Source organism: Psammomys obesus, unplaced genomic scaffold, assembly GCF_907164565.1.
Source record: "Psammomys obesus unplaced genomic scaffold, mPsaObe1.curated_primary_1811, whole genome shotgun sequence".
NCBI lineage: Eukaryota > Metazoa > Chordata > Mammalia > Rodentia > Muridae > Psammomys > Psammomys obesus.
The window spans coordinates 7,477,695-7,500,957 of NW_026596234.1; the positions used below are offsets into that span (position 1 = coordinate 7,477,695).

General features: G+C 43.4%; 1 protein-coding gene across 1 annotated transcript in view; it reads right to left on the reverse strand.

Moving 5' to 3' along the window:
• The window catches only part of Dok5 (docking protein 5), a 144,869-nt gene that overhangs the window by 34,519 nt on the left and 87,087 nt on the right, over positions 1–23,263 (reverse strand). The window contains exons 3-6 of the mRNA XM_055596145.1: positions 14,030–14,144; positions 13,796–13,915; positions 10,956–11,145; positions 2,783–2,918 (exon numbers count right to left, since the gene is read on the reverse strand). Of these exons, the coding sequence (XP_055452120.1) occupies positions 2,783–2,918; positions 10,956–11,145; positions 13,796–13,915; positions 14,030–14,144 (561 nt within the window). The remainder of the gene's footprint in view (positions 1–2,782; positions 2,919–10,955; positions 11,146–13,795; positions 13,916–14,029; positions 14,145–23,263) is intronic.

Genomic DNA, 23,263 nt, shown 5'->3' on the forward strand with positions numbered 1-23,263 from the left:
ATAGCTCCCCACAGATGTCTGTGTTCTAAAGCATCAGTCTTCTTCACAGAGCTGTCTTTAGGTTGTCTCTCTTAAACACAGACAGACAGGTAAAAAAGATGAATGATGCAAGATGCAACTGTTTTTGAGATCAGCCTGAACCAATGGGTCTTCTCAGCAGGGGGCTGTGTTGAACGTGTTATGAGCTGATCTTGTGTAAACCTAACTCATTGTTACTTTCCTTATTCTGTGAAGTAGAAAACTGGCGCTTAGAAGGATCGAGAGCTTTGCTGTACTCTACGGTACAGTGCTGGTGTTGGAACTAGGTCTGGCTGCAAGGCGGCAATCACGAGCACAGCGACAGTGATGGCCCGAGTCTGAATTATCGGTGTCTTCTCCACGCAGGTTAAATTAATCAGGGATGGGAAGGAGAGACAGAGAAAGAAAGAGAAGGAGAGGGTGAGAGAAAATGGGAGAGAAAGAGTATGACAGTGATTTGTGTAATTATGAAGGTGGGGGTGTCAAGCTGCACCATGAAGGCCTGAGATCCATGACCACTGATGGTGTCACTTCAAGTCTGAGTTTGAAGAAAGCAAAAGGCCAATGTCCCAGCTCAAGACCTTTAAACAAAGAGAGTGAATTCATCCCATGTCTGAGCTGTCCAGGCCTCCAACCAGTGGAGTGGAACTCTCTAACGCCCCAGAAAGCAAACTTGTTTCCTCAGATTACCAAATAAAATACCATCTCATCCAGAAACATCCTCATGGCTACACCAGAATAAGGTTTAGTCAAATGTCTGGCAAACCATCTCCCACACAAGGTGACTCCCCTGCCCTTTTAATTTCCACCAGGCTTCACAGTTTGCACAGCCCCAACCCCAACCACCTTTAAAATGCACCTATGACCACACAGCCAACTCTTGGACCAGAATATGCAACTCAACCCTGGTGCTCTCTTCTCTGTCAGCCATGAGCTCTGGTTCCTCAAAGCCTGCCCCCAAAACAAAAGTTACATACAGAGTTTCAAATGGTTATCAAATTCCCCAAATCTTAAAACGCCAAATGAGCCCTCTTTGTTTTTATTGTCTCTATGGCATTTTTTATCCTTGGTGTTTCCTTTTAAGAGTTCTTGATATTTGAGTCCGGAGAAATGGCTCAGCAGTTAAGAGGGTGTTTACTCTTGCAGAGGACTGGAACTCAGTTCCCCTCATCCAGCACCTGTGTTGGTCTACGCACAATTATCTATAACCCCAGCTCCAGGGTATCTGATTTCTTCTCCTGGCATCCATGGGTACCCACACATGCATACATGCATGTATATGCACGCGCACACACATACGTGATTTAAAAATAAAAATTAAAGATCCAGACTTGGTGGCGCATGCCTTTAATCCAAGCACTTGGAAGGCAGAGGTAGGTGGATCTCTGTGAGTTCGAGGCTAGCCTGGTCTACACAGTGAGTACCAGGACAGGCAGGGCTTTGTAGAGAAACCCCATCTGAGAAAAACCAAACCAGACAAATAAATAAATAAAAACTTTAAAGATGACTAGAAATCTTTCTTCTCCTTCTACAAGATACTGAATACTCAAGTCAGAGTCCCTAGAAGTGTGCAGCGCAAAGAGTGGTGTTCCAGACACACATATGTGGACGGTCATGTCAGGGCATTGTCATACAGCAGCCGGTGAACTTCTATGTGTGCTGTCTTGGGCTTTCTTCCGCTCAGAAAGCATTTGTAGTTGAATTGCAAACCATTCCCCTCAGTTACTCACTGCATGCTATCATACCCAGACTCACATCCTTCATTTGAGCCTGGACTGTTTCTCCTCAGTTTCCCTCAGCCTTCTATCATTTCTATTTGTAGGCACATCTGTTGACACTGGAAATCATAACGTGTGATGGAGACATGCATACATATGCAGAGGCAGGCCAGGAACACAGCTGAGCCTACAAAGCTTGCTGCACACTCATGTCAATGTTTATGTTGTGATGTAAATTACATTGCTGAACTCTCACCTGCTGTTTAATCTTACCGACAAGCCCCCTCCTCTTCTGTCCCAGGCATGTTTATCTCAAAGTGTCCTCTGAAACACCCTGTCCAGAGGCCCCCTGATTCTCTTATGGGGAGAGAGAAACAGCAAGGAACTAAGGGTATGTTACATCCTTGAGAACAGCGAGAAAGCAAGCCGTTCCCAAAAGACATCACTACTGTTTATCCCAGGGTATAAAAATGCCTGAGGTAGGATCAGAAAGGAAGCCAATGGATACCCATTGAGAAAAAAAAAAAATCACAGCTGGGTATCTCGAATGGGATTTCTCAATTGACATTTGCTGCACGTTATAAGCCTCAATTTGATGTTGTCACGTTTGCTTGCTCCCAGTCAGGCTACCCCAGCACCCCCAGCCTTCTCTGCTGACGTTACGAGCACCTTCCATGACATTTTGCCACCTATCTGCTGCTTCTCTCTACCTGCTCCTTCATGTTAGTTTTCTTTTTACATTTGCTTGCTACGTGCTTAAAAATCCCTCGCATTTGAAATTGAAAGCACAGCTGTTCAGCGGTCATCCTCCAGACCATACACAACAAATACAAAAAATACTCATGTGTAATCATTAAAGGTCAAGTAGATGGAGACATGTATGGATGGTTTACACAGCTGGTCATGTTGGGAGTTCTAAGGATAGCATCATTCTACGTCCTACAATGTTAAGTAAAGACACAAACCAGCTGTGTATGTAAAGTGTGTACGTTCCCAGACCACACTCTACAGTGGCATGTGCGGGACAGAAGACATTCCAAACATACCATTGAATTTTTCACGCTCTGCAGCAAGCGCTCATGCTGCTCAGCTATGGCCAAGGCAGCAGAGTGGACCTTCTGGTAGATGGCTTCACCGTCCCGTGTTTGAAAGATAAATAGTCCTTCACCAGTCTCACACATCCTGTAAAGACAAAAAACAAGAACCTTCTGAAAACCCAGCTCCCAGAGGATCGACATGCTGAGATTTTCCTCATTTGTTTTTGGCATGGGGTCTCTCTCTAGGTCTCCCTTGCTGGCCTAGAACTTTGGGTAGACCAAGTTTACCTTGAACTTGCAACAGCCCTCTGTGTTTGGCCCTTGAGTGCTGAGATTACAGGAATGCCACCACACCTGGCAGTGTACCGAGAGCTTGAGTCCATTTATTCTTAATGTGATCAGAGCTCATGCTCACATTTGCTAAATAAAATTAACTAGACTAAAACCGTCAATGTCCAATTAATTATTGTAATAGTGGGCAGGGATTCAACATTCCTGGCTGGTGTGTACTGATTGGTGTTTTTTGTTTTTTGGTTTATTTTTTTGCTTTTTGTTTTTTAAGTCAGAAATTGAAGTAGAAGATAAATACTGTGTCTCTGTTCTCAGTATAATGCTATATTTCACCTTTTTCCCCCAAAGGGGACCCAGTGGTATTAATGCCTCCTCCTACTCCAGGAGTAATCTCTCAGCAGAAAATCACCACATGAGCTATAAGCTTCAGGGTGAAATGGGGTTCTGTCTCTCTTCCATGCTATTCTTACTCCCCACACAGACAACAGCCTTAAGGATTCTTTCATTTCCAAAACCCCAGATCAAATGTTGGTCCAGCTTCCTGCCAACAGACTGAACACAACCCATCATCCCTCCTTCAGGAACAGGGCTCCGCTGAATTAATGTGGGGGCACACGGGAAATTATTCACAGAAAACAATGTATATGGGTTTTAGGAACTGATGTCAAACATTGACAAGATGGTCATGTCTGCCCCAGACCACAAAAATCCAGAAACAAACTGATAAAGGGAGCTAGCCAGACACGATTGGGCAAGAACAAAATGAATTCTTTTAATTACAACTATTTTAGTGTATACGTATGCAAATATATTTTAATTGCTATGAATATTTTTAATGTAAGACTATTTACTTTGTGTGTGTGGGTGTTTTGTTTGCTTGTGTGTCTGTGCGCCACATGCATGCCTGCAGCCCGTGGAGGTCAGAATGGGTCCCCTGGCAGTGGAGTTACAGACTGTTGTGAGCTATGGTGTGGCTGCTAAGAGTCAAACCTCAGTCCTCTGTAAGAGCAGCCAGTGCTCCTAAGTGCTGAGCCATCTCTCCAGCTGCCGCTATGAAATCATATGCAGCCACACTGCAGAGTTCGAGTGTGGATCTATTCGATCATGGTAAGAGGTTGTATTCATTTGTTCTAACCATCCGAAGCCCCCTCTTCCCACTTCAGAACCTCTTGCTGACAGCATGCACACTGCCTTACTTGTTGCTTAAGTTTTGTTCGTGTCTGGGAAACTGTATAGCATAGTAAAGAAGCCAAGGACATGTCCAGCTCAAGCCACCGTTGTCTTCTAATCTTGTCTAGTAAACACAATTAATGCCATGAAAAGGGAAGATGTATTCCAGTCTGATTTTCACAGTTATCCCAATAACCACAGCCATGTGGGGGGGGGGGACACCAAATAATGGCAAATATTGCTTAAATTTCCTGAATATGGATTTATGAGGAAGACAAAGAAAAAGAGATGCCGAGAAGGGAGAAAAAGATAGCTTGGTTTCAATCAGCTCATGAAGCTGATTATGGAATTTTGTTGATTAAGTTGTATGCAGAAAGTCCTAAATAAGTTGTACAATAACACACTAAAGCTAAGATTCAAGGCCTTCTTCAGTTAGGTTTGTTTCATGAAGACATCTTACCCCATTGCAAACTCTGCTCTTGCTTCCTTTGCACTTAAGCCACCATATTCCACTACCTTGCACAAAGTTCTTCAAGGCACCATATTCCACTACCTTGCACAAAGTTCTTCAAGGTTTTGTGATTTTTAATTTTTTTTATTTATTACAATTTATTTACTTTGTATCCCAACTGTAGCCCTCTCCCTCATTCCCACCCTCCTCCTCCTTCCATGCCCCTCCCCTAGTCCACTGATAGGGGAGGTCCTCCTCCCCTTTTATCTGACTCTAGCCTATCAGGTCTCATCAGGACTGGCTGCATCCTCCTCTTCTGTGGCCTGGTAAGGCTGCCCACGCCACCCCACCCTCACCCTGACCAGGGGGAGATGTTCAAAGATGTGATTTTTCCACATTTTTTCCCACAAACATAAGAATTTTTATTATTAAGAGAAAGAATTAACCTTAGTTGACTCTTTAAGGGCACTAAGTCACCAGCTATTTCTCATAGGACATTGTTCATTTACTTACTTAAAATGACTTCCCTGTCCCTTGAGGGCATAAAGGCACCCATCAACTCAGAAGCACTTGCAGGATGGCTGAGGAGCACCCTGTCATAGTATTTGATGCTTACATTACAGTGCTTCCTCTACACTATGACTCATCAACTGGCAAGAACAACTCTTTAAAAGAAAAATCACCCTTTTGGACAATGTCTCTTCTTGTTTGAGTTAGAGGGTCATTGTCCTGGGCTGTCCTCCAACTTGACGCATCCTGGAGAGTGAGCTTAAACTGCTGATCTACCTGCCTCCACCCCCTGAGCACTGGGTCTACAGGTGGGAGGCACAACACTCGGTTTCAGCAGTGCTTGGTATCAGAGCCAAGGCTTTGTGCGTGGCAGGCAAGCCTTCTACCACCTGAGCTAGAACTCCAGTCCCCTCCAGTGTCTCTTCTTGAAAAACATAATGCATATCCTTTCCTCAGTGACATCATTTAAATCTCTTAAGTGCTGTAATCAAAAACAAAGGAACAAAGGAAATCGAAATGGCTAGAGCCTCAAGGATTCTTTCTTGACACTCTTTCCTGAAAGAACTCTTCAGTTAAAGCAGACACATGGCCTCCGGTTAGAATGTTGGAATTTTCTTCTGTTTGCTAAGGGATTGGTGCCCTTTAGTTGTCCCGCATGGCCCACAAAGTGGGAAACAGACAAAACCTAGCCTTCTCATACAATTCCATTCAGCCTTTTCTAATGCTGGCCCACAAGCCTTCCCTTCCTACTTGCTTTGTCTGACTGATTGGCTTAGAGCTATTTCATAAGCACCTCTCAACACATTAAAATGTTACTACAGGCCTTGGTGAAACAGTAAATGGGGGAAGGGCTCAAGGCAGTAAAAAAAAAAATAATAATAATACATCAAACAGACTAATGGCTTTACATAACAGCACAGCAGTGCAGGCTGGTCAGCTCTTTAGAAAGCACAAGAGGAAAACTTCCTCAGCGGTTGGTTCATGCATGAAAGAACAAGAAGGGCAACAGAGGCAGGCATGCTGGTATCTTGTGATCCCCTTCCTCCTTCCTCCTTTCTCTTTACCCACTGGTTTTTTACCTTGGCTGCTCTTTGAGCATGTCTCAAATCACATCTTTATCTCAGAGGAAAGCTGGGGCCACATCCCAGAACAACATCATGGATATGAGTATGACTGAAGATGACGGGGATGGAACGTGTCTAGGGAGAGGAGAAGCCAGACCTTGGCCTGAACTCACCCTGGGATCAGGAGTAAGGGCAGTCCTGGGAACCACTTTTGGTCAGAGCGCCCTATCACAACGGAAAACTATAGTTTTCACTTTCCGGGGAAAGAAGAGGGTTTCATTGCTCCCGAGCAAGACTGCATGTGACCCAGCATCCTGTCCGAATTCCTCGACTCAACAGAGTGAGAAAAGAGAATACGCTGTCTCTTACTTCCTCTTCCTTGCTAATAAGAAATGAATCACCTATAAAACTCTCAGAGAGTGTTCAATGGCCTGGAACCAAGAACACAAGTCATGAATATCTAAGAGATATCAGCTCAACTTTTGTTTTACTTTAGCCTCTTCCATTAGAAGAGAGTCCAACTTCCCAGAACAATGTCACCTTACCAGTTAGCCTGCAGTTAGTGTGAACTATATGAAAAGCTACTACTTATTTTCCAAGTCTGTTTAGATAACCTCATGTTCCAAGCAAAAACCATTTTCAGAAATTTCTGTGCACGGAATTCACGTTTCTACCTTTCTTGGCATACCTAAAATTTCATTTGAAATGATGTCAAAGGCACAAGCAAGACTCTCCTGCTCTGGTCAGCAGAGAAAGGCATTCATGTGTAGAAATTATTTACCACATTCTGACAAATGTCTCCTGAGCCTCTCTCACTCCTGCAGGGGCAAAATCCAGGGTATTAATTTAAATCATTCTGAGGTGAGGCAGAGCCTGACACTGAAGCATGTGAACCCAGCAGCCAACTCAAAACATAAGAGGAAGCTCGCCGAACACCTGCCACCCTTCTCCAAACAAAGCACTTCTGGAAAGGGCAAGTGGGAGTGGAGCTGCTTCCAGAATAACTCCTGCCAGTGGTCATCTTCCCATGGAAATCTCCAGCCTCTGACAGGTTGGTCCAATGTCGGACCCTGAAGCAGACAAGACGCCAGACTAAAGACAGACACCTCAGACAAAAGACACAGTATGTCCTCAGGTCTCCAAAATAAGTTAATCGTTACTTTGTATTGCTGGGACAACTCTTTGTACACAGTTTATTATGAGTTTTATGCTTCATCTCGGAATTTCTTCAAGGGAAAAAGCTGGCAATAGAGGTGAGTCTTCCTATCCCAGTGATGAAGGGGAGAAGGTGCTAGGAGGTTCTGCCCCGCCCCCACAGCTAGATGTCTTGGGTTACATGTGCCCAGACTCCAAAAGGAAAAAGCAAGCCAGGGTCCCAAAACTAAATTCAAGCTCAGGGTGTTAATACAGTAGCACACAGATTAGGAGGAATAGCAAATGGTTTCCTGATACAGGCCTTCCTTAAGGGATGATAGGCTGACAAGATTAGATATGATATAGGAGCAGCAGAGAGGATGCAGAGGTGAAGAACGCGTGCTGCTCTTTCAGAAGACTGGAGTTTACTTCGTTGTACCCACATCCGGCAGTTCACAACCAGCTCCAGGGGACCAGATGCCTTCTTCTGCCCTTGGAGGGTACCCACTCTCACATACACACACACACACACACACACACACACACACACACACATACACAAACACATACACATTACATACATGTATACATGCACCTATACATACTACCACAAACACACACATACATGCAATCACATATATATGCATACGAACATCACATACACACACTACCACAGATAAACACATATATACCTTCATCATATGCATATACACATATACATTCATATTCATATACACATCATACATACATACATATACACATCACATACACATACTACCACAGATGTACACTTCATATACACATACACATACACATGCTACCAGAGACACACCCATAAACAAAATAACCCCCCTTGGACCTTTCTGCTGGAAACAAGGAAATGCTACATTGGACGCACACTGGTTTTAAAACTTCGCATCTCTCCCCTTTCAAAAGAAACAAGCCCTCCCACTCCATGCTTTGAGAGACATTCCCCACTCTGTGTTCATCCTATGAGCTTTGTGCAAAGTGCTCAGAACAGATCCGGAGTCTCCTATTGAATATAACGATCAACATATCATAGTTACCCGTCTGTCTCCCATTGGCTTGTGTTTGGGAGAACTCCAAAGCTCCCAGAAGTCACCAAAACATCCAGGAAATAGACAAGCTAGAAGAAGCAAAGCTCGCCAATAAAACTGTTCTGTCAACTGAGCCCTGAATGAAGCTATGCCTGCAGCCATCTCCACTCCTAGACTCTAAGTCATAACATACATGGATGTCTTTGCTTTTCACTTCGGGCTGATTCAAGCGCCTACTACTTTCTAGGCTCTGTCCCAGCTGTTCTTCCTTGTGCCTTTATTTAATCTTAATAACACTTTTATGACCTGATCCGGGTTATGTAATCCCAGTGTACAGGTAGCTGTAGAAGCTTAACTCCCATTCTTCCCAGATCCACTACAAAGAAGAAATAAAATTTTATTCCACAACCGCCAATTTGCAGTGTAAAAATAGTGTGGCTGGTGGGAACCTCACTCCTGCTCGCTCCTGAAAGTGAGAGAGGGTGCTATACTATTAGTTATCATCAAACTGCCTTGTTTTATAGATATCCAAATATAACCAGGGAGAAAATTCTCTTTACCAATAAAATAAGGCAGATATAAAAGCTTCACACTTGGGTGACACAAATGGTCTTATTATCTATCTTCCTGATGATAATGATAAAATTCCATCTTCGTTTGCATTTCAAAAAATATGAACTAGTGACATTACTTTGTGTTTCACACTTCCTGTGTTCTGTAAGCCCTCATCCTGCTCCAAAAGTCCTGACAGAATATAAGGAGACTCAAAGGAAAGCATATCAATCCATGCAAGCAAGTTCTTAGTTTCCCATAAGAATGTTCCCTTATCATCAAGACAAAAAAAGAGTGCCAATCTCAATGTGAGTTTTATTTTTTTTTTAATGTCATAACCTTTGCTCTCCAGGAGAGTAGCCAACTCAGTTCTGTATCCTTGAGAGTAAGACAGCCCAGGTGTGTGTCAGCTAGTCCCTAGGAGATGGAGGCAGGACGATCAAGTTTGAGGGGAGCCTGGGTTTCCCTCAAAAACAAGTGAGAACAAGGAAACTAACAACAAAATAAGAAAGAAAGAGAACAGACCAAAGAAGAACTGCGTATGAAAGAAAAACTTTTTCTTAACTTTTACAATGTTGTGAAAGCATTAAATTGATCACAGATCCAAAAGGAAGTTTTAAACACTTGGGCTCCATTTAAAATGAGATGAACTGGCTGACCTGATTGGCAGGCTACTCCCACTGGTTCACACAAGCTAGCAGCTTAGACCTCTCCTCAAATCAGTATCATTTCCTGTGAAGGAACCATCAGTTTTAACCAAGTATCCTGAGTGCTGTAGTTTGTTACAATTTCAGTTTAACTTTACCCTAATTAGGGGCTTATATTTCAATTTTAATAGAATACTTTTACCAATTCTTTGAGAATTCTGTTCAGTGTGTTTTGATGATATGAACCCCTACTCCTTCTCCATCTCCTCTCAGATTTATCCCTTGCTCTGTGTCTCCCAATCTACCACTCACCTTTGTGTCTCCAACCTGGTTTTTTTATTTTGTTTTGCTTGCTTGCTTGTTCGTTATTTTTTTAGTAACCCGTTATTCATTCTGTGCTGTTTATATGCTTCTGGGTGTGAGGTCATCCAGCGGAGTGCGGTCTGCCTACGAGAAGCCATACCCTTAAGGAAAACTGACTCTACTTCCCCCAGAAGCCATGGGCTGTCCACAGTTCCTCAGTTAGGGTCAGGGTTTCTGAAGCCCTCTCTACTCCACACTAGAATGTTGAAGAGTTTGGGGGGCTCATATTGCTTAAAACTTAAGTCATCTGAAAATTTAAAACACAAAAAGGTGGCTGGTTTTTGCTTTAAAAAAGAACCTAAACTCTTAGGGAAGAAGAAGAAGGGTGGGAAGTAAAAGGAAACACAAGCAGAGGGAACTCTTTCTAGGCTATGATCTCACCCAATTGGAACTGTGTTCTTTTCACGCCCACATTTGCCTCTGACAGGAGCAATGAGAAGCCTTAAGAGGGCTTGCTGGGCTGACAACAAGCAAGATTCAAAGTCAAGCACCCCAGCATTCCAACACTGCCACCTTTGTTAAACAGTGAGTTGCTCAGATGGACCTTGGTTAGCTGAGAATTGTCAGCGGTCCTCTCGTGTGGGCTCTGTCCTGCTATTTCCCATAGAGCTGTGCTCACTGAATTCCAGCAAGGAAGATGTCCAAACAACAAGAAGCTGACCTCCATTTCGCTTGTCACAGTCCGTGGCACAGTTTACCAGTTTAGTTTCAGTTTGTGGCATGCCATCAAATCAAGTAATAAAAGTTGATGTCATGTCTGTGAAGCGTTAGAATCCTCCCTAGAAATGAAGGGACGCTGGTTCCTGAACACTGCTATAATCTTTCCAGAAGGCCACGGTTTCTGAATTTTCCAAAGTGTACCTCTGACCCAGTTGCCATGATCTGAACCGGAAGGGGGTCAGCAGACACCGGGGAAGGGTGTGTGAGAATCCGAGAACTCACCTCCCCGCCTCAAAAGTGAACCATGTGGTGTCACGTCCATACCGCCGCAGGGCGCTTAGCGGCCAAGAGATGAGTTTGACTCTGGGATTCTGGATGTCCCAAAGACAGATGTACTCGTATGTAATCTGCAAGGCACATTCGCCATGTACATCTAAGTTAGGAGACGGCATCAAATACACATTGAATCTCTCTGGGAGGAAAACAGAGGGTCAGTCCACAATTTCCAGAAACAAAAGAGCAAAAACATCACAGGAACACAGAAGCTTTCAAAACTATGTACATGCTAGGGTTTGTTCGGCAGAACATTCAGCAAGGTGAAAGTTACAAATGAAGTATCCCAGGAAATGCATTTTTAAACGCAGGTGTTATTACATCGCATAATGATACACTCCGGGTGTCAACACACCAAAGACTATTTACATGAACAGAGAGCTTTTTTAGGCTTTTTTTCATTTGCATCATAAAAAATATGCCAGTAAAAGACCAGAGCAATGAAACTACTAAAAGCAATTTTTCCCCCTGCGGCACACTCATTAATTACACCTACAGGTCTGTATTCACAAAAGGCGCAGGTGCAAAAGGATGTGTTTGTGATTTGTGGTCCTAAGAGTCCTGATCAGCTTATGATTCTATAATCAGCTGAATCAAGCTGTACCCCAAATTACTTAAGCCACACCCCACGGCATCAGCATGTCATTAATGGACCAGCAATTGTGAAGTTGCCAAGGCATATACTTTAAAAAGTTTGAACAAAGGACTTTCTTTAGCCAACTCTGCAAAGAGCCAGCCCTTTGCTTCCAGGGGCAACTGTTGAAAATGTCACCAGGATTATGACAACTAGCTGGTGACTGTAAGGAAGATCTCACCTGAACACAGTTACACTGTTTTTATTATTATTATTTAGAAAATCCATTGACATAAAAAGTTACAGAATCAAAAATCTCTAAGTGAAATATGCGTAAAAATACAATGGCATTTGCAAGCACAATTCTGTGTGCTCATCCTATATTAGATCCTGGACATCTGGAAAGAGTATGGTACTAACAATTTTATATTAGTTATGTTTGCAATTAGCTGTTTCATAAGAGCAACCATCAAAAATCTCTATATTTTATTTGAACTTACTAAATAGTTATAGCAAGATTTTTTTTTTCATGAATAGGATCAGGTACCTGCTATTTAAGTTTTTTAAATTTAATTTAAACATTTAACCAAATGTTGAGTGCTTTCTAGAAACTATCATGAAACAGTTATGTACCTTGAGATTTCTGGACCCATGGATACAAAACTGTTTTCCGTAAGTAAGAGGTAAAAGAGATTATTGTTAATGAATTTTCTTAGAGGCAAATTGATTTGCTTTAAGATAAATTAGCGGGGTTTCGGAAAGAGTGGTCTGCGATAGAGTGCTTGCCTAGCACACTCTTGGTGAGAAACCATTTTAATTGCCCTTATTTGAATGCCTACAAAATAAGATTATGAAGTACTTTCAAAGAAATAGTGGAGTTTTGTAAAAGTCTATAATAAGAGAAAACCCAAGCACACAACACTGGCAGACAAAAAGGAAACCTTAGGCATGGTTCTTAATTTGCATTTCAGCACTGAGTTTCTATGACTCCACAGATACAAATGTGTGAAAGCTAAACGCTGAACCAGCCACTCCAGAGAGTGACAGCAAACAAGCTCTCCCACGCTTTCCATGCCAGGATTGTGTCCCCAGGGCCCTGGCCATCTCCCCTCTGTCCAGCATTACACTGACTGACTGAATGAGAGCCGATCTGGGGTGGGGTGAATGGCCTTGGCAAATGACTTCACCCCTCTGCATCTCCAGCCTCCTCAGTAAGAGTCAGCACTTCCGGTGCTTGATCCACACAGTTGTGTGGCGACAGACTGTGGTAGGTACAGTGCATCCAGCGTGGGCGAAGGCTGTCCATGTGTCATGAAGACACAGCCGTGGTTGGGAGGGGGAAGCAGATTTAACTAACAACTAGACTGCGCACTGAGAGCAATTTCACCTCGGTCGTGTCTGCCATCAATCCAGGTAACCCAGAGCCCTTTCCACTCTGAGAAGGGCTCATAGATCAAGTCAGGCCTGAAAGCAGAACTGTGCAGTCCAATCTCCCTAGCCACTGGGCTCAGCTATTTGAAGATGAAGCTATTATTCCAGGCTTGTACTATGAATCAACATTGATTTTTACTAAAATGTTCATGAATATTTTGGTCATTATTATTTTAAAAGATTTATTCCTAGATGCTGTGTTGAGCCGAGTTGGCTCAAGGGTTGAATATTTTTATCACAGATTTTTAAGTGGGTTTAAACTTGATGAAATATTGTTGGAGGGGGGAGTTAAATTCTGTTTAAAAACATTGGAAACTGTTCAAACATATTTTAAGTGAAAAGGCAAGGTGAAAATCATCATAAGTTTAAAGTCTGTACATCATAAATGGAGCTTCACCATCACAGTCTGGATTCAAGCACTAATGTACATTTGGAACGAGGTGTTTTGCCCATCTATAAAATGGGGGAAGTCCTAACACCTGTGGGCTGGGGAGCCTGTGCAAACATGGCAATTGAATATTCATAAGGCGTCTTCTATTCAGCTGGTACACCCTGTGGTTCTCAAAATCTCTGACAAAAGCCATTAGCGTGGATACTTTTTTATTATACATTACAAAACTTTTGAGGAAAACGTTCCCTGCATTATTAACATTGATTGCTATTATAACTTACTTCATACATTTTTATAACTCACAGTGTACATAGTGATGACGGCTTGTGCTTTATCATAAGGGAGAAAAACAGCTTATGAGAGAGATAAAAGGTGAAAACGTTGCATACATACCACTCTGCTCCCGCTCCACCCCGGTAGCCAGTAAATCTGGCTCTCCGAGGCTGATGTCATTGATTCTGGTCCCCACACACTCCATCTGGAGAACTTTGCACCACTCATCTGCCTCAAGATCTGTGGAGACAGCAACCAAACCAAACAAAACGCCCACAAAGGTACATTATCCTCTATGCCAGGTGCTCAAAGATGAAAGGCCAAAGACCCCTCCCCCACTTGCCTCAGACAAACCTGATTCACAAGCAAAGGTCTTCGAAGTGTCATCATTGAAATAAATCCCTATAGCATGTTTCTTGGTGCTCTTTGGCAATCGGGCTACATTTTTCACATTGTTGAGTTCTGTTACCTGAAAAAAAAAAAAAATCAAGATTTGGATGTCTGGTCACACGCTCTGCACGAACACTTCCCACCTACGTGAGAGCAGAGAGCTCATCACCTGTGAGCCCAGCCTCACAGAACACATCTACAGCTGTGAAGGCGAAGCATGAACTAGGAGGATGGGAGCAAAGCAAAGGTGATCCAGTCCAATCGTGGAATTATCACATCAGAGGTGAAGGGTCAAAAATTTCAAAAACCGCCCCCATGATTAACAGTCAAGCCATACATCACAGCTCAGAGACCCGATCACACACTTGCTCTCACTCTCTCTTACTTTGAGCTCCTTTGTGCTTATGGGTCTCAGTTTTAGGATAGGAGAACACTGCACAGAACACAGCAGCAAAGATGCCCCACTATACACTCTTTGCCTTCCCCCCAACAAATACAGAATCTTATCCACCGACACTTATATAAATCCCTCCCCTGAGACAAGGGATGTTAACTCATGGTGCGTCCACCATGGAGGTTCTGCTTGGGTGAGATCCTATCATAGTGGAAGGGGCCTGCCAGGAGGAAGGCGTATGTGGCTTTCTGGTAAGTATTTATTTACAAGATAAATAAGCCTTTCACAGTGGCAAGCTTAAACTCCCCTTAACACCCCCTTTAACTGTTATACAAAGGAATAGGTCTCCCATCAATCTTGGCCTGCAGTGATGCTGGACCACCTCTCTCATCTATTACCTTAAATTCAATAAATGCCTGGCTTAGGAAATAACCCGGGAAGAGAAATAAACACCCTCCATGGGCACATTAATCTGATCATTTCATTTCCCGGCTTCTTAACCTCCAGTGGCCCTTCTTATAGTATAAATGCAAATTGATCAGCGTGAAAGGCCACGGAGTGCCCCTCAGAGGCTTTCCATGCCAGCATCTCCAGGGACTCTACAGGACATGGCTTATCCCCAGCCTGCAACAAGCCCCTTGGCACTTACTACACACAACCGTTGGTTTGTTTTGTGTGTTTATTTTGGTGCCGGGACCCAACCTAAGCCACTGCCACCTCTTTATAATTATTTATTTGTCTCCCTACTTCTACTTTAAACCCCAGGAATTCGCTGTGCAAACAGCATGTGATCTTTGCAACCTGGAGGCCTGATTCAGGCATTTTTTTAAAGCACGAAACTTAACGCCTCCAAGATTTCCAGTTTTACTTGGCATGAAAATCCAAATCCTTGTGTCCAAATGACCACCTCGACCCTCTGTGTCTCCTCCACAGCCAACTCTCCAGCATGTTTCTACCATGTCCCCAAGTTTTCCATGGACTTGACAAAGTGGACTCCACTCTGTGCAAGAATAAACCATGTGGCTTCCCAGGCTTAGAGCCTCCCTTCCTCTCTACCTACTGTACTCCAGTCACCCTAAATTAGATTTCAGTTACTCAATGATTCCCTACTGCGGGAACTCCACTCCAGTATCCAAGCTTTCCCAAGACAATGCATAACTTCTGTGACTTCTTTCTTGACCCTCCGCTGGCTCCCTGGGTGACTGGTTTAGTTCTTGTCCTGCTAAGGACTGTCGGCTCCTCATGGCAGGCACTGTACTTACATAAGTTTCATTATTGATTCCCAGGGTCTAACACAGAGCTTGTCTTTAGGGAGTTGAGCAAGACCCAAGAGAATGCTCCAGCAAATGTACACTGTTGACTTGGGCACAACCATGTCCAGGATTCCAAGGCCTCAGACTCATGGGGCATTTGCAAAGTCGGTTCCCCCACATGGGCCAGGCTCAAGAGAGTTGTCACAGTTCTCAGGGGTCCCAGTATGATCATTCTGTGAAGGAGTGACCAGTGTGTGCAAAGCATAGCAACTGCAGTTTCCTCATCCCAGATGTTTAGAACCTGAGACTGCTCCCTGACAAGCGCTCCAGACCAGCAAACCCCTCCTTGCTGTGCTGTACCTAATAGACCCAATGAGGTTCTGGGTGACTGAAGTAGCCAGAACCACATCTGCTCCCACACTGTCTGTGTGCTTGTGTATCAATTTGTCTGCAATTTCTTCATTCCCTGCAATTTCTTCATTCCCTCACTGCAAGGGCTTTCTGCAGATCTTGTCCTCTCCTGGGAAGTCACTCAATCCATGGACCTTGTGAGCAAAAGACTAGACTCACCTACAAACTTATTGTGGAAGTCCGCTTGCCCTGGGGAGACTGCCCCTGACCTTGTGGGTTCTTCATTCCTTTTCCTAAGCTGCCATACATGGGACCTGAAGCTCTGCCTGATTTCCTGTTGTTATAATCACTATCTCACCAGCTCCCAGGGAGACTTGAGTCATCTGGCAATGACTTCCTGATGGATGGCATCAAAGAAAAATGATCAGACCTCAGGGCAGCACATACTGAACCTCCCGGTGAGCTCCATCCTGGGCTTAGCATTTCCAGATAGTATGCCTGTTTGGTCTTCATCAAAGTCCTGGAGATGGAAGTTAGTACTATCAGGATTTTTTCAGAGGTGAGAACTGAGGCTGAAGAAGGTTAAAATCATACCACCAAGTTCATGGCTAAGACTGGCGGAAATCATTTGTGAAGCAAAGCAGATGAACACTTTCACCTCCTCTGAAACACTGACACTTAAAAGCTTGCAGCTCCAAAGTCACCTTCTGCTTGAAGGCGTTAGTCTTTTTAACACAGCATCTTGCCTTTGGGACACAGGTAGGGCATGCATGTGCCAGGCTTTAGGCTGGCCCTCCACTGAGACATTACTTAAAGGAAGTCTGAAATGCAGCCATGACTTTGAAATATGTTGCTTCATTACATATCCATTAAGGGGCCAAGAGGAAGACATAAGTCATGGGAAACAGCCAGGAAATGCAGGAGAATTGCATGAGTCAGAACACAATTACCCATTCTGGAAATTGGTTTTGGTAATAAGCAAAGCGACACCCCCGCTCACTGCTCCAGGGAGGAGAGTGACTGTTCATAGGGCAGGCAGGGTCAGGACTGCACGTGACAAAGGATGACTGGTTCCCCAAACAGAGGCCTATGCCAAGCTCAAAGCTCTGCACTGAGCGTGTGCACACTCCCCCATCCAGCCCCACCCACACATTTACACGCCTCGAGTTCAAAGGCGTTGCAGTCTAGACAGACCCTTGCTCAACACACATGCTAAAGAGCATAAACACTTTCCACGGACACCACTGTGTCATGTGAGACTTTCAAAATGTGCTTTTTTTCTTTTCTCACTTTATTCTATAAACGACAACACTGGGACAGAATGGACAAAATACTGTGCTTATTTATTTATTTACTTATTTATTTATTTTACAAACAAACTATTTGATTGGACAAATCAGGTTTTTGTAGCCAGGCTAAGTTTTTTATAAGGTCGCAGAGTCTTATTTGATAGAACTGCTATTTGAAAGGGTGGGAGGGTTGGGGGGTGGGCTCCAGACCTGTGCCTAAACAGCAAAGGTTACTATCGAAGATTGATTAAGTGACCTCAAAGAGGATGAGCAACAGAGCTTGTGCTAGTGACGTGACTCACTCACCTATCCTTCAATTTGACTTTCTCTGCAGGCTTTAGTAGTTTCCTTTCTGTTGTGATAAAGCACCCTGACAGGAGCCATGTAAGGAAGGACGGGCTTATTTTGACAGTCCACCTTGGCAGGGAAAGCATGGCAGAAAGAGAAAGAGGCCAACCCACAACACTGCTCTGGCAGCCCAGAATCAGAGAAAGAACAGGAAGTGTGGCCAGTCTGTCAAACCTCAAAGCCCGCCCCCCATTGACAAACTTCCTCCAGGGAGGACCCATCTTCTCAACGCTCTGTCACCTTCCCAAGCTCCCCCACCAGCTGGGGACTGAGTGTCAGACACATGAGCCTGTGGAGGCCATTTCACATTCAAACCACACCGAGGTCCTTTAAGAGTCTCAGAAGGTGTGGGTTTAATTCTTTTGTGGCGGAAAAGAACTTTTATAGTAATTGGGTGTTCTGTTGGATTGACTATGTAGAATAGGCTTTGCATAGTGGTTTTTAGACAGATTAATTCCTTCAACATATAATGGCATCAAGGCAGGCACCACTCAGTTTTTTGGAGCAGAAATATAGTCCTTCCCCAAGCAGCTTCCTTGTACATGTCCACAGTCCACACTATCTAATCTTTGGTTTGTTTCCTGTCTATCTTTTCATTCACTCTTTTTTTTTAGATCCTAGCATTTATTCTCAGTCAAGTGAGAGGCAGCATTACTACCCTTCCAAACTTAATTTTACATAAAGAAAGTGACTAGCCAGCACAGAAAGGTGAGATATGCTGAGAGCACTGCCGCCCAGGGTATAGTTTGTGCTCAGGAAACTTCTACTTTTCTTTATAACAGGTTAAGGAAGCTCTGTTTTGAGAAGAAACTGTTGAAACAGGAGACCAAAGACCTGATGGAATGATTCTTGCGGACAGCTGAAACCATGCAGAAGGGACTTAGGAAACAGCCAGTTTCAAGGGCCCTGAGGTAGGAACCAAATTATTTGGCAAGGACTCTCTGTCCACAGCCTTTAACACTGATTCCTGCCCTTCATTCCCTTCCATTCCAGAATAATTCAACCCTGCATATACCCTGTACCTGCACCACAGTTTCTCGGGGGGGGGGTGCTGTGCAAAGCAGACAGTTCGAAGGAGATCAAGATCCTTCACCCTTTTTTATTTTATTCTCGTCAACTCGATCAAAACTCCTACTGTAACTTTCTTTTGGCAGGGAGTAGAAAAATACGACACACAAACAAATGTACAGTGTGAAACCGCCTGGCTGTAGTTCTCCTCGGTCCATGCGCATACAGGAAAGAGAACGCATGCATACAGAGACTAATGTACTCATTCCTGAAACAGGAATAACATGATGATTCAAAAAAACCAAGTGTGTAAAAAAGAAAAAAAAAATTGGTCTGTCTTGAATGTGGACATTCACTATTTCATGTTACCCCTAAGGTTTAAATTTATTTTGATTGAGGTGAGAATGATATTCAGTGCTAGTTAGATGTCTAATAAACAAGGATTGGCACCTTTTTAAAACTACTGCATAAGTTAAGTTGTTCCCCTCCATGTCTGACCAAAGTCCCTACTTCAGCCCATACAGCACAGGCTGTGTTCCTTCTAATTGCACCCACGCTCTGGTACTTCCATCATGGCCATCTCAATCTATGCTCACTTCTTTGAGAAGCAGCACCCCGATTTCTTGCTGCTGCATTTCCTTTCCTCGTTATCAGCTATCAGTACAGCTGTGGTTCATGCCTTCCTCTCTCCCCTGCACACACCCAAGAACGAGACTCTCGTCAGGGACTTTGGAGAGAAGTGAAAAATGATCTGATTCATCACAGCAGAGAAAGAGGGGGAAAGATAATCAGTCGCCATTACATGGATCCTCAGAAGAAGGTTGCCAGGCCAGACAATGTGGTCCCCAGCAGACTGAGCAAATTCCCTCTCTAGGCTGACCGGTGTCAGCACCTACAGACTATGGATAAAGGGTAACACCTACAGAACACCCAGTCCCAGGGTGTGTAGGCTGTGACCACAGGTAAATCACATTTCCCCTCCGGAGTCACAGAAAGAAGAGCTTTTCCCCCATCACAGCTTCCTGTCTCCTTCTGCCCACAGCACCATGACTCATCCTAATATCTAGCCCAAAGCGGGGTTATTTTCCCACTCTATTTCCCACACTCCTTTCTGACTCTGAAGACATAATGTTTGTCCTGACAATCTTTCCTAACAGAAGTCTATCTTAACTCTGCCAAAACCTTTACAAATTACTAAGGCTATAAACGCACATTTCTGATATGCTCCTCATAAAATTGATGTGTCATTGTTCCCACAGGAGATATAACATAAGCTTAGGGAGAGAAGCCACTCATGTGTGCTTGTGCAAGAGTGCGCATGCATGTGTGTGTGTTGTGGTACAGCCTCCACTCAGGCCTTTTGATTCTATTTTCTCTCACTATTCCATGACTCTCCAAGTTAGGGTGGGGAAATCCAAGATGATCCTCAAGGCATAAGAGAAAATATGAGGTCATCTGCAAATGCCATATTCCTCAGAGGGAAAAAGTTACTCTCTTTTCTTGAAGCTGCTAAAATCTATTTGCGTGCAGCAAAGATTCCCCATTGACCATGCAATCACTCCTTAAGGAGACAGAACAGATACTGTGAGCTGCTGTTGAGGGTGAAGCAAATCAGTAGTGAAGTCCTACAGCCCCCCCACCTTTCTCCCACAAAACACCAGGTCCATAACGTACAAGTCAACCATTTACCAGAAATCAAGAAGCCAGGCAAATGCTTCTGGGTCCCAGAAGAGCGCAGAGCCCTCCCCAGCTGCAGGAAACTACTAGGTATTTCCCCATGACATCATCCCCTGCCAGCTCAGCAGAGGGCAACTGGAAGAAAACTCCTAGAGCCCACTTGCCCTTGAGCAGGAAGATGGAAGACCAAGCGAAACAAGGGCGATAACGTGATGCTCAGACTTTCATGAGAAAGACAAGAGGGACTGGCTGCTGACATCCTGCCAGCTCACCTCCCTAACAGGGCCTAGCATAAGAATTGAGAGGGCACTGGGACCAAAAACAAGAGAACGGGGCAGCGAATCCTCATTTCAAAGCACCCTCAGTGTGGCAGTCAGACAAGAACAGGTGCCAACAGTTACAGGCTCCTGAAAGTTTTAAGTGCCTCTCAGCTAGAATGTGCATGTACAAGTTCACAGGAGGGTCATCACAGAGAAGGTCTGAGACACCCTCAGGATTTCCAGCCTGGCTGCCTGAAGGTCTTTTCCTGTTTGAAGGCTGCCTGTTAAGTCGGGAGAAGGTGGTTGTTTTCTCCAATATGCTAATCCCAGCACAAAGTTCCAAGGCATGGAAGATACAAAGAAACAGACCCCAGCCATAAGTGCACACTGCGTTGCTAGGAATTGATGCTAAAGAAACAGAGCTATATGAATCACATGTTAAGTTATTAAGAAGTAATGCTTACATATGTTCAAGGCACTGGAGGTGGACACAATGCATGAACAAAAAAGAATCAACAAAATACAAAGGAACAAATAGAAATTTTAGAATTTTGAAAAATAATAATTGAGTGGAGAAGTTCACCAGTGAGGATTGCTGATTATGGTTTGTCAACGTGAGCCAAACTGGAGTCACCCAGAAGAGAAAACCTTGATGTGAGCCAAACTGGAGTCACCCAGAAGAGAAAACCTTGATTGAGAAATTGTTGACATTAGATTGGTCTGTGGGTGAGTTTGTTGGAGTATTTTCTTGATGAATGATTAATATGGGGGCTGCCCAGGCCACTGTGGGTTGTGCCACCCCTAAGACAGATGTTCCTGAATTGTATAAGAAACAAAATGAGCAAGCCATGGAGAGCAGGCCAGTAAGCAGAACTCCTGCATGGCGTCTGCTTCAGTTCCTACGTCCAGGTCCCTGCTTTGTCTTCCCTTGATGGCGAAGTGTAACCTTTAAGCCCAATAAACTTTCCACAATCAGGACTCTTCGGTCAGTATTTTATGACAACCACAGAGAGCAAACTGGAGCAGAAGCTCAACACAAACTTGATGGAGAAGATATAAGAGTTAATCTCAACACGCGTCATTTGACTTTATTCAATTAGACCATCACCTAGACCAACATGTACATTAAGAAAGTTCTAGGAAACAAAAAAGAGGAACTAAAAATTTCTCTTAAGAAAGAATGACCCAAACCTCTTCAGTGTGTGGAGAAGGAAAGTAAGCCCAGCATATGCTAATTAACATGCATACAAAGAAACCCACAGTGTATCACTTTGTAGCTAAAGCCCTATTACAATCTCAAAAGCTAATGGCAAAGAGCAAAATTTGAAATCAATGAGAGAAGAATTAATTGGACCTCCCAAAGATCATCACAAGATTTCTCAGGAATCAGAAAAGAATGGAATGATATAGCCCAAGATGGAGAGAATAAATAACAGCTCTATATCTGGCAAAAGTGCTCTTCAGAAATAAAGGAGAAATAAGGACTTTCCTATATGAAAGCTGAAGAGTTCACCGTTGCTTACCTTGCAAGAAATGCTAAAAGGGTCTTCCAACTGAAACGAGACTAAACAGAAACATTAATGTATGAAATTTGCTGATGAAGGTGTAGATAGACAAATATATACTGCTGTAATAATGTAAGGGCGCATTAATTATTAATTCTCATATAGAAGCAAAAAAGCAGAGAACACTATAACCATAACGTATATTCACGTGTACACAATATAAAAACATATTTTACGTTAGTTTTTATAAAGCAGAAGTTGAAGAATATAAGATTTACATGATTTCATAATTTAAGTTATTAGGTTAAAAAAATTGAACCTAAAATGCTTTAACCTCTATCATAATAACATGTGTGCATGCAAGCACACACATACACACACTCCTCGTAAGAGATCCACCAAAGAAAGACTGCTGTAACAATAGCCAGGACGAAAGAATCACAAAACAGACAGAAGACAGAAAATGGCAATTAAGCCTTGCATGTTGGTAGTTACTTAAGATGTAAATGTATTAAACCCCCTGATCAAAAGCACATGGCATGGCTTAATGAACAAATAAAGCCCAAATTAAAGAGCCACTTCAGACTCAAGGACACAGATAACCTGAAACTGAAAAATGCCTTCCATGAAGATGAATACACACAAGGAAGGGAGGCTGGCTCTTCTTACATCATAAGAAATGAACTTTGACTGAAAAAAGCATTACAAAACATAAGAAAAGACATTGTATGATAAGACCTCAGTTCCCCCAAAACATATCTCAGTTGTAAATCCAGGCACTACCTCACAATAGAATATAAATAAACCTCGGGACAATAATGGAAGTGCCCACTTTTAATAATGGCTGGAGCCTAAGACGGAAGACTAATGAGGGAGCAGAGAGTTTGTGCATCACTGAAGGGAAAGTGGTGCTAACAGATATACACAGAGGCTTCCACCAAACAGCAAGAGAATATGTTTTCTTCCTGAGTTTAAACAGAACGTTCTCTGGAACAGGCTACACCTTAAGGATTAGTACCAGCTACTGTGGAGCTGAAGCAGAAGGATGGCTAGGGGTTTGAGGCTAGTGTAGGTGACAGAAAATTTAAGGGAAAAAAATTCCAAACAGGTAGA